Consider the following 20,185-nt stretch of genomic DNA (forward strand, 5'->3'; position numbering starts at 1 on the left):
GTGGAAAAACTGACCCCCGGGGAAAACATGCGTTCCCGACTGGGGGAAATCCGCACAGGAAGGAGCTGCAGACACAAGAAGCACCAGAGTGCTCCAAGGGAAAACTCATAAGTTAACTGTCCCGGGAACACTGTCAGTCGATACTATTGAATATGAAACTACATGAGATTGGCAAAGCTGCTCTGAATGAAATGGAAATTAACTGAAACCAGCAAAGTATCATTTTTTTTTTCGAACACTGAATTGAATGCGAACTTAATTGAACAAACAAGCCTGTTTATTGAATACTGAACTGAATAAAATGGCTGTGTTATCTTTATTGAATGAAACAAGTAAAGCTACACTTATCAATTGCTGAACTGGATGAAATAAGTCACTTTGCACTCATTGGGCCTCATTACGACCCAGGCGGTAAGTTACCGCCTGGGTCGTACCTTTACCACCATGGCGTAAACTACGTTTACGCCATGGTGGTTGGCGGACTTACCGCCCCATTTCGAGGTTGGCGGGGCGGTAAGTCCCCAATCCCCATTTACCCTTCCCCATTCCCATTTTTGCCCCATAGGGCATAATGGGAGTGGGGAAGGCGTTAATTACGCCACCGTAAATTACGGTGGCGTAATTAACATCAAGGTCCCGTAGCGCCATGGATTTTAACACCTGCTAAAAGCTAAAAGCAGGTGTTAAAACCTCCATGTCGCTAAGGGACCTCGGAATCAGGCGGTAAGGGTCGGCGCTGTTTACGCCGCCGTAAACCCCTTACCGCCTGAGTTGTAATGAGGCCCATTGACTACTAAATTGAATGAAATCAGCAACGTCACCCTTATTGAATATTAAAATGAAAGAAACTCCTGAACATCCGTGAAGACCTGCTCTCCATCCTTGATTCTAATCTCCCCTCTGTCCTCATCTTACTCGAGCTCTCTTCTGCCTTTGACACGGTCAACCATTCATGCACCTGGACTTTACCCTGTGTATCTGCCTGCTCTGATGTAGCCACCTTGCAACATGAGGTCAGGCTTATCCATTGTGTGTACTGGACAGTACTGCACTATGTTTTTGTTGTATCCACTTTCTTAAGTTGCAAGCACCTAGATGGAAGCGCCTCAGAGTTCGGTGTGCTATATAAATTTCAAAATAAATAAATAAAATCATCTCCGTGGTAACATTGGTATCACCGATCAGGCCCTGGCCCTCGTTCCTCTCTGATCGACCCTCCCAGGTCCAACTTGGTCCTTTCTTTCCTCTATCTCACTTGCTGCCTGTAGTGTTTGCTAGGGGCTAATCTCTCTCACTGGCTGTTCAACCAATACCTGACCCCTCACGCCCACCGCATTGCTGCTCTCTGTTCCAACTTTCAGTGCTATGCAGATTGAACCCAGCTCTTTTTCAGGCTCCCCTCTACCACCTCTTCTCCTTCTCTCATCTCTGTCTGCTATCCTGGATTGGTGTGCCGCCAACAATCTCTGCCTTAATGCCAATAAGACAGAGATTCTCTTCATCTGCACACCTGCACCCTCCTTTTCTGTCACTCTCTGCTCGGCCTCCCTTGGCCCTCTTCCTGCTCCCATCTGTGAGGCTAAGAACCTCTGGGTCATCTTCGACCCCTCACAGCCTTTTGGGGCCTGGGGCCTCAATACCTACAGCTCTGTCTTCCTAAATATCTTCCTTCTCGCGCTCTTCACTCCTCTGCCTCCAACTCCCTTAGAGTCGGTCGCTTCTCCAAGCAACGAGTTGGTGGTAGATCTTTCTTTGGTTGGGGCTTCCCTCTGGAGCAGCCTCCCTGCCTCTCTTGAGGAGAACCATCTCTGATTCTGGATGCACCTCAAGACCTTCCTCATTGCTTCTGCCTTCTCTCTTCCTCTCCCCTGCTGATTTTGTTGTCTGATACTGCACTGGTCACCTGGCTACCCTCTGATTTTGGGCCCAGGTCCCTGCCCGCCCTGTTGCACATCCGCACTGCCTCCCGTCAACTCTTGTATTTGGGTCTGTATCTGTAACCCTACAGTCCCCCTACCTACACTTTTCTACACCTGCTGTCTGCACTTACCCTTGCACCTGCCATCTGCTGGCCGCACCTCTTATTGTTTTGATTCCATGTACAGCACTGCTCCCTCTCCTTTCTCCTGGCACTTTTCCCCTCCCCTGTACTTGCGCGATATCATTGTCACCTGGCCTAGTAAGATTGTTGTCTCGTCTTCTCTCTGTTCCCCCTTCCTTGCCTCATCGCGCCTTGAAACACTTGTGTATAGCCACGTCATAAATGCCATATCTTATCATAAAGATACATTTATTGAATACTTAACTGAATAAAATATGTAAGACTTGCACCTATTGAATATACAAGTGAAATGAAAGGCTAAAGACTATCCAATTTGAATATTGAATGATATGAAACACAACTACTATTAAACAAACGGGAAAGTACACTGAATAAAAGGCTGAGTGCAAAGTGGGAGTCTAAGGGCCTCATTACACGGTATGTGCTAAACCATGGTGCTATTAGCACCATGGTTCATGCCGGTAATTTACCGACTCCGTCATGGCGGAATGGGGAATTACTGCCCCATTCCGAGCTTGGCGGGGCGGTAATTGCCCATGCCGCCATGGCCCTTCCCCATTCCCATTTTTGCCCCATAGGGCATAATGGGAATGGGGAAGGCACCAATTACGGTACCGCAAATTGTGGTACCGTAATTAGCACCAAGGTCCCTTTGCGGGTCCCTACTATAACGGCTGGTCTACACCAGCCGTTAAGGTCGGGTCCCGCAAAGGGACCTCGTAGTAAAGCGGTAAGGGTTAACGGTCACCGGTAGCATTACCGGTGACCGTTAACCCTTATCGCCTTCCGTGTAATGAGGCCCTAAGTCAAGAAACCACTTGTGTGGCTGAATTTTGAATTACTCAAGGCAACCTGGAACTTCCTGGCCGCATGATCTGCAATGGGTGGATCGTTTGATGCAATAGCTGTGCCTGGACCAGAGAACTATTACCTGTTGAATTGAGACCTGCTGTAAGTGAATGTAAGGGTCCGAGTTGCGTGACCTGTAATGGGTGAACAGTATGGTCTAACAACGCCAAGACCAGAGAACCATATATGCCAACAAGGTTTGCTGTTGTGTTGAAAAGGAAAGCTATCATTAGTTTGGTGAGGAGAACCGTGAATTGTAAAGCGTTGTTGAAACATCATCTAAAGACTAAGCTTGAAGACACATCTTTTTCTGTCATTTTTTAATATATTTAGGGTTTCCCGTTTTTGGGGTTTATTTTTTTTACTTCCGGTGGTGTTTTTGCAGTGTTTTCCAAAAAATTGAGAATCTGTGTTTTTCCGTTTGCCCCTTGCAAAAAATTGCGTATACCTGTTTTTTCCAGTGTAAACACAGAAGTGGTCTTTTATTGTTTAATTGCGTGCATATGTAGGGTAATCTTTCAGTGGCAGATGTTCTAATCACTTTCATGGTAATCCTTACCAACCCAACATCCCCAACCTCGCCATCCAAGCCGCCCCAACCTACATTTCTCCAACAAAGGGCCAGCGTGCCACTCCCCCAACTGAAACTACGACCCCCAGCATGCATGGCGCATACACAGCCCAGTGATTTCTGTGTAGCCTGCATTCGGAAATCTAGCACCCATCTTTCCCCTCGCTCTGCTTTCATGCCTGCCTCCCTCGGGATATAAACTGCACACTGCTTGCTTCATTTACTGTTCCATCCGTCAAAGGAAGCTCTGCAATTCCTCAAGTTAATGTGCTGTAACTTAGCCCTTTCCCTTTCTTTTGCCTGCTCATGCGCCCTGTTTGTTTCGGTTTTCGTTTAGGATTTTCCCAATCTCATTACATCAACATGCGCTAAATGAAGGGACTAATGGGCAACTTAAAATAATGCAAGAGGCATCTTCAACTTTGTTTGCTTAAAATGTCAACGGTTTTCTACAGACCTTATTATCTTTTTAACAGTGCAGTGTTGAACATGCAGTCTCTCTCTATACCTCTACCTCACTGAGTGTCTCTCTCGATATATATATATATATATATGTCTTTCTCCTTCTTGTACTCTATTTCTCTCCATCCCCCTTCCATTCCCTCTCATCCCCCTGCCCCCGCCTTCGTGTCTACCCTCCATGGACGCACGCGAGGCATATTCGGGTAAGCCTCACCCAGTTGCCATCCATGGACGTTCACCTCCAGTACAGTGCCCCTGGACATTGCACATTAGTCCAAAAGCATGTTTCTTTGCTCCAGATGTTGTCATATAGGGCAGCACTCGTTTCTAGGTGAGAGTGGGAGAACTGATGACTGTAACATTTGTGAGAGGCACACTTGGATGGACCAGAGGTGCAACCTTCACATGCGAATAAAGCAGCTGCAGGATCTTTTGCGTTCATCCTCCACACCAATAATTCATGATATTAAAAAGTGCACTTGAATGTCCTTACAAGATACCTCGATGACTGGACTGGCACTTGAATTAACTGATCAGGAGCACAACAAATGCTGCAAGGATTTCACAAGAAACGACGCCTTGATGATCTGCAATGGACCTGGAAGAAGCAATTTAATTTGTGTTCTCAGGTTTTGACCAATTATCAACAATGCAAAGAAAATCATGAACAGGAAAGTACACATACTGGAAGTGGTAATACAGATGCTATGGAAAAGTAGGTTTTTCTACATGCATGCAATATATCTAGTTACGGCAGTCCATTCAACCTTCTGCCACAGGGAGAGTGGATAATAAATGCAATGGGCCTCATTACAACTCAGGCGGTAAGGGGTTTACGGCGCTGTAAACAGCGCCGACCCTTACCGCCTGAGTACGAGGTCCCTTAGCGCCATGGCGGATTTAACACCTGCTTTTAGCAGGTGTTAAAATCCATGGCGCTAAGGGACCATGGAGTTAATTACGCCATTACGTAATTAACGCCTTCCCCACTCCCATTATGCCCTATGGGGCAAAAATGGGAATGGGGAAGGGTAAATGGGGATTGGGGACTTACCGCCCCGCCAAACTCGGAATGGGGCGGTAGGTCCGCCAACCACCATGGCGTAAACGTAGTGGTAAAGTCACGGCCCAGGCGGTAACTTACCGCCTGGGTCGTAATGAGGCCCAATGTCAGTCCCAATAGCAACTGAACATTAGAACTGAAAAGATAGCTCACCAGTAATGTTTCTGTCTACACCGCAAACCGTTATGGTTTCAAATCCCGCTCCGCTCTTTGGGATTATGAAATATTGGGGTTTATCGGAGACCCCAGAGAAATATAAAACAGTGGGCACATATCCGTGTTTTTCGGTAATCCCTGAAAACCGGACACCCTAAATATATTTAACTTGGTGAAGGGAATCCTGAGACGTACCGCCCCGGAACTGCACTGAACTTGGGGAAGGGAATCCTGAGACACACCTCCCTGGAACTGCACTGAACTTGGTGAAGGGAATCCTGAGACGCGCCGCCCTGGAACTTCACTGAACTTGGGGGAGGGAATCCTGAGACACACCTCCCTGGAACTGCACTGAACTTGGTGAAGGGAATCCTGAGACGCGCCGCCCCGGAACTGCACTGAACTTGGGGAAGGGAATCCTGAGACACACCTCCCTGGAACTGTACTGAACTTGGGGAAGGGAATCCTGAGACGTGCCGCCCTGGAACTGCACTGAACTTGGGGAAGGGAATCCTGAGACGTGCCGCCCTGGAACTGCTCTGAACTTGAGGAAGGGAATCCTGAGACGTGCCACCCTGGAACTGCACTGAACTTGGGGAAGGGAATCCTGAGATGCGCTGCACTGAACTTGGAGAAGGGAATCCTGAGACGTGCCGCCCTGGAACTGCACTGAACTTGGGGAAGGGAATCCTGAGATGCGCTGCACTGAACTTGGGGAAGGGAATCCTGAGACGTGCCACCCTGGAACTGCACTGAACTTGGGGAAGGGAATCCTGAGACGTGCCGCCCTGGAACTGCACTGAACTTGGGGAAGGGAATCCTGAGATGTGCCGCCCTGGAACTGCACTGAACTTGCGGAAGGGAATCCTGAGACACACCGCCCCGGAACTGCACTGAACTTGGTGAAGGGAATCCTGAGACGCGCCGCCCTGGAACTTCACTGAACTTGGGGAAGGGATTCCTGAGACGAGCCGCCCTGGAACTGCACTGAACTTGGGGAAGGGAATCCTGAGACGTGCCGCCCTGGAACTGCTCTGAACTTGGGGAAGGGAATCCTGAGACGCGCCGCCCTGGAACTGCACTGAACTTGGGGAAAGGAATCCTGGGACGCGCCGCCGTGGAACTGCACTGAACTTGGGGAAGGGAATCCTGAGACGTGCCGCCCTGGAACTACACTGAACTTGGGAAGGGAATCCTAAGATGCGCTGCACTGAACTTGGGGAAGGGAATCCTGAGACGTGCCACCCTGGAACTGCACTGAACTTGGGGAAGGGAATCCTGAGACACACCGCCCTGGAACTGCACTGAACTTGGGGAAGGGAATCCTGAGACGTGCCGCCCTGGAACTGCACTGAACTTGTGGAAGGGAATCCTGAGATGTGCCGCCCTGGAACTGCACTGAACTTGCGGAAGGGAATCCTGAGACACACCGCCCCGGAACTGCACTGAACTTGGTGAAGGGAATCCTGAGACGCGCCGCCCTGGAACTTCACTGAACTTGGGGAAGGGATTCCTGAGACGAGCCGCCCTGGAACTGCACTGAACTTGGGGAAGGGAATCCTGAGACGTGCCGCCCTGGAACTGCTCTGAACTTGGGGAAGGGAATCCTGAGACGCGCCGCCCTGGAACTGCACTGAACTTGGGGAAAGGAATCCTGGGACGCGCCGCCCTGGAACTGCACTGAACTTGGGGAAGGGAATCCTGAGACGTGCCGCCCTGGAACTACACTGAACTTGGGAAGGGAATCCTAAGATGCGCTGCACTGAACTTGGGGAAGGGAATCCTGAGACGTGCCACCCTGGAACTGCACTGAACTTGGGGAAGGGAATCCTGAGACACACCGCCCTGGAACTGCACTGAACTTGGTGAAGGGAATCCTGAGACGCGCCGCCCTGGAACTTCACTGAACTTGGGGGGAGGGATTCCTGAGACGAGCCGCCCTGGAACTGCACTGAACTTGGGGAACGGAATCCTGAGACGTGCCACCCTGGAACTGCACTGAACTTGGGGGAGGGAATCCTGAGACGTGCCGCCCTGGAACTGCTCTGAACTTGGGGAAGGGAATCCTGAGACGAACCGCCCTGGAACTGCTCTGAACTTGGGGAAGGGAATCCTGAGACGAACCGCCCTGGAACTTCACTGAACTTGGGGGAGGGAATCCTGAGACGTGCCGCCCTGGAACTGCTCTGAACTTGGGGAAGGGAATCCTGAGACGAACCGCCCTGGAACTTCACTGAACTTGGGGGAGGGATTCCTGAGACGAGCCGCCCTGGAACTGCACTGAACTTGGGGAAGGGAATCCTGAGACGTGCCGCCCTGGAACTGCACTGAACTTGGGGAAGGGAATCCTGAGATGTGCCGCCCTGGAACTGCACTGAACTTGCGGAAGGGAATCCTGAGACACACCGCCCCGGAACTGCACTGAACTTGGTGAAGGGAATCCTGAGACGCGCCGCCCTGGAACTTCACTGAACTTGGGGAAGGGATTCCTGAGACGAGCCGCCCTGGAACTGCACTGAACTTGGGGAAGGGAATCCTGAGACGTGCCGCCCTGGAACTGCTCTGAACTTGGGGAAGGGAATCCTGAGACGCGCCGCCCTGGAACTGCACTGAACTTGGGGAAAGGAATCCTGGGACGCGCCGCCCTGGAACTGCACTGAACTTGGGGAAGGGAATCCTGAGACGTGCCGCCCTGGAACTACACTGAACTTGGGAAGGGAATCCTAAGATGCGCTGCACTGAACTTGGGGAAGGGAATCCTGAGACGTGCCACCCTGGAACTGCACTGAACTTGGGGAAGGGAATCCTGAGACACACCGCCCTGGAACTGCACTGAACTTGGTGAAGGGAATCCTGAGACGCGCCGCCCTGGAACTTCACTGAACTTGGGGGGAGGGATTCCTGAGACGAGCCGCCCTGGAACTGCACTGAACTTGGGGAACGGAATCCTGAGACGTGCCACCCTGGAACTGCACTGAACTTGGGGGAGGGAATCCTGAGACGTGCCGCCCTGGAACTGCTCTGAACTTGGGGAAGGGAATCCTGAGACGAACCGCCCTGGAACTGCTCTGAACTTGGGGAAGGGAATCCTGAGACAAACCGCCCTGGAACTTCACTGAACTTGGGGGAGGGAATCCTGAGACGTGCCGCCCTGGAACTGCTCTGAACTTGGGGAAGGGAATCCTGAGACGAACCGCCCTGGAACTTCACTGAACTTGGGGGAGGGATTCCTGAGACGAGCCGCCCTGGAACTGCACTGAACTTGGGGAAGGGAATCCTGAGACGTGCCGCCCTGGAACTGCACTGAACTTGGTGAAGGGAATCCTGAGACGCGCCGCCCTGGAACTTCATTGAACTTGGGGGAGGGATTCCTGAGACGAGCCGCCCTGGAACTGCACTGAACTTGGGGAAGGGAATCCTGAGACGTGCCGCCCTGGAACTGCTCTGAACTTGGGGAAGGGAATCCTGAGACGCGCCGCCCTGGAACTGCACTGAACTTGGGGAAAGGAATCCTGGGACGCGCCGCCCTGGAACTGCACTGAACTTGGGGAAGGGGAATCCTGAGACGTGCCGCCCTGGAACTACACTGAACTTGGGGAAGGGAATCCTGAGATGCGCTGCACTGAACTTGGGGAAGGGAATCCTGAGACGTGCCGCCCTGGAACTGCACTGAACTTGGGGAAGGGAATCCTGAGACGTGCCGCCCTGGAACTGCACTGAACTTGGGGAAGGGAATCCTGAGACACACCGCCCTGGAACTGCACTGAACTTGGTGAAGGGAATCCTGAGACGCGCCGCCCTGGAACTGCACTGAACTTGGGGAACGGAATCCTGAGACGTGCCACCCTGGAACTGCACTGAACTTGGGGGAGGGAATCCTGAGACGTGCCACCCTGGAACTGCACTGAACTTGGGGGAGGGAATCCTGAGACGTGCCACCCTGGAACTGCACTGAACTTGGGGAAGGGAATCCTGAGACGTGCCACCCTGGAACTGCACTGAGCATGGGGAAGGGAATCCTGACCTGTATAAAAGATGGACCTTATTGATATTTGGGGAAATGCAGCTGAAGAGTAATCCTGAGCTGGAAGTAGCTCATAACTTTGTTGGAAACCCGGTTTAGTTTGTGTTTGACATCCCAACATTGTTTTGTTTCAGTTGTGCGGGCGAGCATAGGTTTTGGACAAAGACAGACTTTTCAGTTGAACTTTCTGGCTCAGTTTCTTTACCTTAGTTTCTTTAGGTGGGGAAATCCCACCTTAGTATAGAGCAAGTTAGGCCTTACTCCAGCCTGACCTTTTTGAAAACATTTTGTTATACCTTGAATCATTTGTCTGTGCCTCCTTCCATGATGCCAACCTCACAAGTGGGAACAAACATATATAAGATCTTCCCAAAATGTGCCCTTAGGTTGCTAATTTGGTGAGCTGTACCACATGAACATGAATTAATCTGTGCTACACTGCAGCAACTGTTACAAAGTCGCGAGAGGGAGGGAAAGACCGACCTATTAAGAGCTTTAATTTCCGGTTACATTGCCTACATGTAAGGATATGGAAAACAGATTGGAACGTGTGTTTACATGGCTCTGTTTGTATATATTACATTATTGGACATTTGTTTAGCGCCTTTTACCATTGGTATGATCTCAAAGCGCTGTGGGATAAACAGCCTTGGGAACCATAGTCCAGGTCAGTTGAGAGAGAGAAGGGTAGCAAATAGTGCTTGGGTGACCTCATTATGTGTGCAGCCAGGACGGTATAATTGGCGTGCATCTGCATTCTAATGTTAAATGCGGTGCAGTGGTTGTGTGTGATCAGTAGAATGTGCGCAGTTAGGCCAATTTTAGTTTTTTTGAGTGGGGGGCTGGTTGCGTTCTTAAGACTGAGGTGTTCAAGGGGGTGTATACGTATGTGTGCAGCTAGGCCAAATTGATCTAGGGGTAAAGCTGCATTCTATTGTGTGTTGGTGACAAGGAGATAATTACCATATTGGTATGTGTGAGTGTCTGTGCGGTTTGGAGGGACTCCCCTGTTCCTGATTACCTTCCTGTGCAAGCAGAGGTGAACGTATCTCCCTATTCTAGAGGTTTTAGTTCTCCGAGAGACATTGCCAACCAGGTGTGGAGTTTGTTCTGGGCGTCTATGGGCAACTGTAGACCAAATGTTACATATGATGAAACTCTTGTATTGGCTATACTGTATATGGAAAATATGTCGCCATCTCGTAAAAGAGCTTCGAGCATTAGAACCAAGGCAAGGAAGCATGCCAGCAAAGTGCAGCAACTGTTCATGTATTCCCACACCATGCCTGTGCCCATTTGGCAGCACAGCAACCACTCCTAGCAAAGCCCAACGGACAATTGGCACTGTAACTGCCCCTCACTGCATGTGCCTTCGCACGGGAGGGGGGAATTACTGGATACAAGGTGTGCAGTTACTACACCTGTCAAAACCGGAGGAACTAAGACATTCACAGCAAGAGGGACTCCAGCTGTAAAGGAAGATGGGGTGCAGTAGCAATATTTAAAAGGCTGGGCCCACCACGTGTCCCACTCCACAAAGTCACAACTTCCACCGCTGCCTCACTCATGACCTCTGAATGAATCTGTGGCGTTTTAATTGTGCCCATTGCACCACCAGTCCATCACTTGGATGTTATTACCCTCCCACCGGCTATGGCTTCACTCCTAATTCTCCCACAAAAGCATATATGCCTCACTTCCTTATTAGGGAGGGGCCTTATTATTTTTTTAAAGACCAAATAGATTTTTGCTTTTTCTGCCTCGTAAAACATTACTCACTGCAACTTAAGTGAGACAGAAAATGTAACACGTCCCACTATTGGGTGATCACAAATGTAGGCAAAATGTGCTCTTCAGAATAGTGTTCATGGCCTTTAAGTCTGAATTGGAGAATTGCAATAGCCGCAGTTTAATCACTTTTAAATGTAATTGGCACATCATCATTTGCGCAATAAAAACGGTAATTAAACACAAGTTGACACTTAGTTTATTGCACCAAATATTGCAAATGAATTGAAGCTAAACCAAGAAAGTATATGGTGCGTTAAACAGATCTGGATATCCTGCATGGCCAATAACCTGTTATTTGTGAGGACACACTGCTAAGAACAGGCAATTTAAGAGGTCCCTTTCACTCCATTCTACTGTTCAGACCATTTACCCTTGAAGAGATCACTGTCTGTCCCGTCTTAAGGTCCATGAGACCTAATAACCAAGTCCCCAGAGAACGATGGATTAACTTTGCAGTTCATGGAACTATCACTTCGTATCCTAATGCACCTGCTTGTGTTTGCTTCCTAGTAGGTCAATTTCCCAGTCCTGGGGATGTCCTCAGGAAGGAGGAAGACTTAAAGTCGGCGTTAATCATTCCTTGTGTTGCTCAGGGTGGAGAAGAGAGCACCGGCCCAGACCCAGGTAAAGGTCCCATCCTCTGGTTGCCGTATATATTTTTGCTTGAAAATCAAGTGACCCTTGAGACTTTAGATTATAATTGTTCTTTTATAACGTGCTTAATACCAGCAAGTGGTATCTAAGCGCGCAAACGGGATTCAAACATGTGTTGCGCTGTGTTGTCTTGCTTCCAGGACAAACATGTTGCCCCTGAGCTATCCTTGCTCTGTGATAAGTATGGCTGGTTAATGAAAGCACTGTATGCTCATGAAAGAACTGTGTGGATAGCTCGTGATGGACGCTGTACGGCTAGCTCGTGATGGACGCTGTACGGCTAGCTCGTGATGGACGCTGTACGGCTAGCTCGTGATGGACGCTGTACGGCTAGCTCGTGATGGACGCTGTACGGCTAGCTCGTGATGGACGCTGTACGGCTAGCTCGTGATGGACGCTGTGCGGCTAGCTCGTGATGGACGCTGTGCGGCTAGCTCGTGATGGACGCTGTGCGGCTAGCTCGTGATGGACTCTGTGCGGCTAGCTCGTGAAAGACTCTGTATGGCTAGCTCGTGAAAGACTGTGTTAGGCAAGATTTGGAGCAGTACCCTTTGGGTGCACTACAACAACCTTGTCCTCCTGGCAATAGGGACCCGGGCTTATCTCAAGAGGGGTCAATGTGAGTAGAAGGGGAGTTACACAGAGATTCACAGTGACAAGTATCCAAACAAACACTTATACTCACGGTTTCTTGATTAAACAATTATTAATTTAACAGTCAGTTTGAATAAGTCTTCTTCAGAAGGGGCAATATATCAGTAACACACAAATACACTCCAAAATACACACTCTTAAGGTGTCAAAGAAAAGTGTTATAGAGATCGCACAATTATTCTGAAGCAGGTTAGTACTTTTGAACCCCCAATGCAAAGTTAGTTAGCCCCTTCCTTGAAGGAAGACCAAACACAATGTCAGAGGGAAGAAGTCATTCAGGGAGCCAAGCTAGGCCAACGTCAATTGGGCAAAAGTCTAGGTGAGCTGAAGTACTTCTCAGAGGTAGGTTAAAAGCCTTGCACAATGTTTTAGAAGTATTTGTAGAAAAGAACAAATCAAAGTAGGGCCACAAGCTGTTAAGGCTTGATCAGTAAAGAAGTTATTTGCTACTCTACAGAGCAATCAAGACTGGTCTCAGCAGAGAACAAGGGAGGTTACACGACAATAGGTAAGTTCTCTTAGACTGTACAGTACTTTGGTTGGAAGAAAAGGGCTTTGGCTGGCTTCTGTTCCTGTGCAGCTCTGCAGATCGTGTTCTTGGGCCTCAGTCGTGGGGACAAGAGGGAGGACTTCTGGAGGACTCCTGCACTGCAACAGGATGGTCGGCGACAAAAAAGGATCAACTTCTATTCAATTGGACTTCGCGGTTTCAACTCCTGGCGTCTAAGCAAATAACCACACAACTGACTATTGATTATTGAGATGGGCTTTCCTTGCATCTGGTTTGCAACACTCTGTTGCGGTGGCTCAGGCTCAGTCAGTCCTGCTTCCTTGGAGTCTGGAGGATCTTCCTGGAGCTCTTGGTCAACTTAAAAGCAAAGCGCACAATCTGGTGTTCCTCTCCCTGGCTATTCGGTTGCAGCAGTAACTGCAGTGGAATTTCAACCAGCTCCGAGAAGATGTCCAGGTGGCTGACTTTGGAGTTGATTGGTCCCACCAACTCAAGGGGAGTAGTTGACCTTACAGGGCTTCTCTATTCGAAATAAATTCAGAGCTTCAGCACAGCAGCAGAGCATCACTGGGCAAACCAATGGTCCAGGAGTTGCAGCAGACGTCTTCTTCAAGTACTTCTTTGGATTCCTTCGTCCAGTGGTCGACTCTGCCTTCCAAGCCAAAAAGCCTTGCATTTTATGCAGGTCTCTCACATTCATTCCAGCCCAGCTGTCAGTCACCCAGCAGGGTGGCTGTCCTTGCTGCACAGCCAGCTGACCAATCGCCTAAGAGTGCCTTTCTGTCTCGTTGGAGACTAAGCACAGGGTGTTTTGGGCACCTCCCTCACTTCCTGGACCACCAACAGAACGCGCTCCTTCATGCATACATGAGCCCATGGTGGGCGGCGTCTCCAGTACTAGAGCTGCTGGGTGTAGTGGTAGTGGTGACCACCAACAGAACGCGCTCCTTCATGCATACATCAGTCCATGGTGGGTGGCCTCTCCAGTACTAGAGCTGCTGGGTGTAGTGGTAGTGGTGGACCACCAACAGAACGCGCTCCTTCATGCATACATCAGTCCATGGTGGGTGGTGTCTCCAGTACTAGAGCTGCTGGGTGTAGTGGTGGACCACCAACAGAACGCGCTCCTTCATGCATACCTCAGCCCATGGTGGGCGCGTCCCTGGTATTAGAAGAGCTGCGGGGTATAGTGGTGGACCACCAACAGAGCACGCTCCTTCATGTATACATGAGCCCATGGTGGGTGGCCTCTCCAGTACTAGAGCTGCTGGGTGAAGTGGTGGACCACCAACAGAACGCGCTCCTTCATGCATACCTCAGCCCATGGTGGGCGACGTCTCCAGTACTAGAGCTGCTGGGTGTAGTGGTGGACCACCAACAGAACGCGCTCCTTCATGTATTCATCAGCCCATGGTGGGCGGCGTCTCCAGTACTAGAGCTGCTGGGTGTAGTGGTGGACCACCAACAGAACGCGCTCCTTCATGCATACCTCAGCCCATGGTGGGCAGCGTCTCCAGTACTAGAGCTGCTGGGTGTAGTGGTGGACCACCAACAGAACGCGCTCCTTCATGCATAACTCAGCCCATGGGAGGCGGCGTCTCCAGTACTAGAGCTGCTGGGTGTAGTGGTGGACCACCAACAGAACGCGCTCCTTCATGCATACATGAGCCCATGGTGGGCGGCGTCTCCAGTACTAGAGCTGCTGGGTGTAGTGGTAGTGGTGACCACCAACAGAACGCGCTCCTTCATGCATACATCAGTCCATGGTGGGTGGCCTCTCCAGTACTAGAGCTGCTGGGTGTAGTGGTAGTGGTGGACCACCAACAGAACGCGCTCCTTCATGCATACATCAGTCCATGGTGGGTGGTGTCTCCAGTACTAGAGCTGCTGGGTGTAGTGGTGGACCACCAACAGAACACACTCCTTCCTGTATACATGAGCCCATGGTGGGCAGCGTCTCCAGTACTAGAGCTGCTGGGTGTAGTGGTGGACCACCAACAGAACGCGCTCCTTCATGCATACCTCAGCCCATGGTGGGCGGCGTCTCCAGTACTAGAGCTGCTGGGTGTAGTGGTGGACCACCAACAGAACACACTCCTTCCTGTATACATGAGCCCATGGTGGGCGGCCTCTCCAGTACTAGAGCTGCTGGGTGTAGTGGTGGACCACCAACAGAACGCGCTCCTTCATGCATACCTCAGCCCATGGTGGGCGCGTCCCTGGTATTAGAAGAGCTGCGGGGTATAGTGGTGGACCACCAACAGAGCACGCTCCTTCATGTATACATGAGCCCATGGTGGGTGGCCTCTCCAGTACTAGAGCTGCTGGGTGAAGTGGTGGACCACCAACAGAACGCGCTCCTTCATGCATACCTCAGCCCATGGTGGGCGACGTCTCCAGTACTAGAGCTGCTGGGTGTAGTGGTGGACCACCAACAGAACGCGCTCCTTCATGTATTCATCAGCCCATGGTGGGCGGCGTCTCCAGTACTAGAGCTGCTGGGTGTAGTGGTGGACCACCAACAGAACGCGCTCCTTCATGCATACCTCAGCCCATGGTGGGCAGCGTCTCCAGTACTAGAGCTGCTGGGTGTAGTGGTGGACCACCAACAGAACGCGCTCCTTCATGCATACCTCAGCCCATGGGAGGCGGCGTCTCCAGTACTAGAGCTGCTGGGTGTAGTGGTGGACCACCAACAGAACGCGCTCCTTCATGTATTCATCAGCCCATGGTGGGCGGCGTCTCCAGTACTAGAGCTGCTGGGTGTAGTGGTGGACCACCAACAGAGCACGCTCCTTCATGTATACATGAGCCCATGGTGGGTGGCCTCTCCAGTACTAGAGCTGCTGGGTGAAGTGGTGGACCACCAACAGAACGCGCTCCTTCATGCATACCTCAGCCCATGGTGGGCGACGTCTCCAGTACTAGAGCTGCTGGGTGTAGTGGTGGACCACCAACAGAACGCGCTCCTTCATGCATACCTCAGCCCATGGTGGGCGACGTCTCCAGTACTAGAGCTGCTGGGTGTAGTGGTGGACCACCAACAGAACGCGCTCCTTCATGTATTCATCAGCCCATGGTGGGCGGCGTCTCCAGTACTAGAGCTGCTGGGTGTAGTGGTGGACCACCAACAGAACGCGCTCCTTCACGCATACCTCAGCCCATGGTGGGCAGCGTCTCCAGTACTAGAGCTGCTGGGTGTAGTGGTGGACCACCAACAGAACACGCTCCTTCATGCATACCTCAGCCCATGGTGGGCGACGTCTCCAGTACTAGAGCTGCTGGGTGTAGTGGTGGACCACCAACAGAACGCGCTCCTTCATGTATTCATCAGCCCATGGTGGGCGGCGTCTCCAGTACTAGAGCTGCTGGGTGTAGTGGTGGACCACCAACAGAACGCGCTCCTTCATGCATACCTCAGCCCATGGTGGGCAGCGTCTCCAGTACTAGAGCTGCTGGGTGTAGTGGTGGACCACCAACAGAACGCGCTCCTTCATGCATACCTCAGCCCATGGGAGGCGGCGTCTCCAGTACTAGAGCTGCTGGGTGTAGTGGTGGACCACCAACAGAACGCGCTCCTTCATGTATTCATCAGCCCATGGTGGGCGGCGTCTCCAGTACTAGAGCTGCTGGGTGTAGTGGTAGTGGTGACCACCAACAGAACGCGCTCCTTCATGCATACATCAGTCCATGGTGGGTGGCCTCTCCAGTACTAGAGCTGCTGGGTGTAGTGGTAGTGGTGGACCACCAACAGAACGCGCTCCTTCATGCATACATCAGTCCATGGTGGGTGGTGTCTCCAGTACTAGAGCTGCTGGGTGTAGTGGTGGACCACCAACAGAACACACTCCTTCCTGTATACATGAGCCCATGGTGGGCAGCGTCTCCAGTACTAGAGCTGCTGGGTGTAGTGGTGGACCACCAACAGAACGTGCTCCTTCATGCATACCTCAGCCCATGGTGGGCGGCGTCTCCAGTACTAGAGCTGCTGGGTGTAGTGGTGGACCACCAACAGAACACACAACTTCCTGTATACATGAGCCCATGGTGGGCGGCCTCTCCAGTACTAGAGCTGCTGGGTGTAGTGGTGGACCACCAACAGAACGCGCTCCTTCATGCATACCTCAGCCCATGGTGGGCGCGTCCCTGGTATTAGAAGAGCTGCGGGGTATAGTGGTGGACCACCAACAGAGCACGCTCCTTCATGTATACATGAGCCCATGGTGGGTGGCCTCTCCAGTACTAGAGCTGCTGGGTGAAGTGGTGGACCACCAACAGAACGCGCTCCTTCATGCATACCTCAGCCCATGGTGGGCGACGTCTCCAGTACTAGAGCTGCTGGGTGTAGTGGTGGACCACCAACAGAACGCGCTCCTTCATGTATTCATCAGCCCATGGTGGGCGGCGTCTCCAGTACTAGAGCTGCTGGGTGTAGTGGTGGACCACCAACAGAACGCGCTCCTTCATGCATACCTCAGCCCATGGTGGGCAGCGTCTCCAGTACTAGAGCTGCTGGGTGTAGTGGTGGACCACCAACAGAACGCGCTCCTTCATGCATACCTCAGCCCATGGTGGGCGACGTCTCCAGTACTAGAGCTGCTGGGTGTAGTGGTGGACCACCAACAGAACGCGCTCCTTCATGTATTCATCAGCCCATGGTGGGCGGCGTCTCCAGTACTAGAGCTGCTGGGTGTAGTGGTGGACCACCAACAGAACGCGCTCCTTCATGCATACCTCAGCCCATGGTGGGCAGCGTCTCCAGTACTAGAGCTGCTGGGTGTAGTGGTGGACCACCAACAGAACGCGCTCCTTCATGCATACCTCAGCCCATGGGAGGCGGCGTCTCCAGTACTAGAGCTGCTGGGTGTAGTGGTGGACCACCAACAGAACGCGCTCCTTCATGTATTCATCAGCCCATGGTGGGCGGCGTCTCCAGTACTAGAGCTGCTGGGTGTAGTGGTGGACCACCAACAGAGCACGCTCCTTCATGTATACATGAGCCCATGGTGGGCGGCGTCTCCAGTACTAGAGCTGCTGGGTGTAGTGGTGGACCACCAACAGAACGCGCTCCTTCATGTATTCATCAGCCCATGGTGGGCGGCGTCTCCAGTACTAGAGCTGCTGGGTGTAGTGGTGGACCACCAACAGAACGCGCTCCTTCATGCATACCTCAGCCCATGGTGGGCGGCCTCTCCAGTACTAGAGCTGCTGGGTGAAGTGGTGGACCACCAACAGAACGCGCTCCTTCATGCATACCTCAGCCCATGGTGGGCGACGTCTCCAGTACTAGAGCTGCTGGGTGTAGTGGTGGACCACCAACAGAACGCGCTCCTTCATGTATTCATCAGCCCATGGTGGGCGGCGTCTCCAGTACTAGAGCTGCTGGGTGTAGTGGTGGACCACCAACAGAACGCGCTCCTTCATGCATACCTCAGCCCATGGTGGGCAGCGTCTCCAGTACTAGAGCTGCTGGGTGTAGTGGTGGACCACCAACAGAACGCGCTCCTTCATGCATACCTCAGCCCATGGGAGGCGGCGTCTCCAGTACTAGAGCTGCTGGGTGTAGTGGTGGACCACCAACAGAACGCACTCCTTCATGTATTCATCAGCCCATGGTGGGCGGCGTCTCCAGTACTAGAGCTGCTGGGTGTAGTGGTGGACCACCAACAGAACGCGCTCCTTCATGCATACCTCAGCCCATGGTGGGCAGCGTCTCCAGTACTAGAGCTGCTGGGTGTAGTGGTGGACCACCAACAGAACGCGCTCCTTCATGCATACCTCAGCCCATGGGAGGCGGCGTCTCCAGTACTAGAGCTGCTGGGTGTAGTGGTGGACCACCAACAGAACGCGCTCCTTCATGTATTCATCAGCCCATGGTGGGCGGCGTCTCCAGTACTAGAGCTGCTGGGTGTAGTGGTGGACCACCAACAGAACGCGCTCCTTCATGCATACCTCAGCCCATGGTGGGCAGCGTCTCCAGTACTAGAGCTGCTGGGTGTAGTGGTGGACCACCAACAGAACGCGCTCCTTCATGCATACCTCAGCCCATGGGAGGCGGCGTCTCCAGTACTAGAGCTGCTGGGTGTAGTGGTGGACCACCAACAGAACGCGCTCCTTCATGTATTCATCAGCCCATGGTGGGCGGCGTCTCCAGTACTAGAGCTGCTGGGTGTAGTGGTGGACCACCAACAGAGCACGCTCCTTCATGTATACATGAGCCCATGGTGGGCGGCGTCTCCAGTACTAGAGCTGCTGGGTGTAGTGGTGGACCACCAACAGAACGCGCTCCTTCATGTATTCATCAGCCCATGGTGGGCGGCGTCTCCAGTACTAGAGCTGCTGGGTGTAGTGGTGGACCACCAACAGAACGCGCTCCTTCATGCATACCTCAGCCCATGGTGGGCGGCCTCTCCAGTACTAGAGCTGCTGGGTGAAGTGGTGGACCACCAACAGAACGCGCTCCTTCATGCATACCTCAGCCCATGGTGGGCGACGTCTCCAGTACTAGAGCTGCTGGGTGTAGTGGTGGACCACCAACAGAACGCGCTCCTTCATGTATTCATCAGCCCATGGTGGGCGGCGTCTCCAGTACTAGAGCTGCTGGGTGTAGTGGTGGACCACCAACAGAACGCGCTCCTTCATGCATACCTCAGCCCATGGTGGGCAGCGTCTCCAGTACTAGAGCTGCTGGGTGTAGTGGTGGACCACCAACAGAACGCGCTCCTTCATGCATACCTCAGCCCATGGGAGGCGGCGTCTCCAGTACTAGAGCTGCTGGGTGTAGTGGTGGACCACCAACAGAACGCACTCCTTCATGTATTCATCAGCCCATGGTGGGCGGCGTCTCCAGTACTAGAGCTGCTGGGTGTAGTGGTGGACCACCAACAGAACGCGCTCCTTCATGCATACCTCAGCCCATGGTGGGCAGCGTCTCCAGTACTAGAGCTGCTGGGTGTAGTGGTGGACCACCAACAGAACGCGCTCCTTCATGCATACCTCAGCCCATGGGAGGCGGCGTCTCCAGTACTAGAGCTGCTGGGTGTAGTGGTGGACCACCAACAGAACGCGCTCCTTCATGTATTCATCAGCCCATGGTGGGCGGCGTCTCCAGTACTAGAGCTGCTGGGTGTAGTGGTGGACCACCAACAGAACGCGCTCCTTCATGCATACCTCAGCCCATGGTGGGCAGCGTCTCCAGTACTAGAGCTGCTGGGTGTAGTGGTGGACCACCAACAGAACACACTCCTTCATGCATACCTCAGCCCATGGGAGGCGGCGTCTCCAGTACTAGAGCTGCTGGGTGTAGTGGTGGACCACCAACAGAACGCGCTCCTTCATGCATACCTCAGCCCATGGGAGGCGGCGTCTCCAGTACTAGAGCTGCTGGG

At 52.3% G+C, this 20,185-nt stretch overlaps 1 protein-coding gene across 3 annotated transcripts in view; it reads left to right on the forward strand.

Moving 5' to 3' along the window:
- Window positions 1-20,185, forward strand: part of LOC138564481 (zinc finger protein 583-like) — an 87,946-nt gene that overhangs the window by 32,305 nt on the left and 35,456 nt on the right. Inside the window, exon 5 of one of the 3 annotated variants that reach the window (XM_069642912.1) lies at window positions 11,489-11,602. The exons of 1 other annotated variant lie outside the window; for it this stretch is intronic. In XM_069642912.1, the coding sequence (XP_069499013.1) occupies window positions 11,489-11,602 (114 nt within the window). The remainder of the gene's footprint in view (window positions 1-11,488; window positions 11,603-20,185) is intronic. One more of the 3 variants, XM_069642913.1, reaches the window with a different exon arrangement.

The sequence above is a fragment of the Ambystoma mexicanum genome, chromosome 1p (assembly GCF_040938575.1).
Source record: "Ambystoma mexicanum isolate Mex_15411 chromosome 1p, UKY_AmexF1_1, whole genome shotgun sequence".
In the NCBI taxonomy this organism is placed as follows: domain Eukaryota; kingdom Metazoa; phylum Chordata; class Amphibia; order Caudata; family Ambystomatidae; genus Ambystoma; species Ambystoma mexicanum.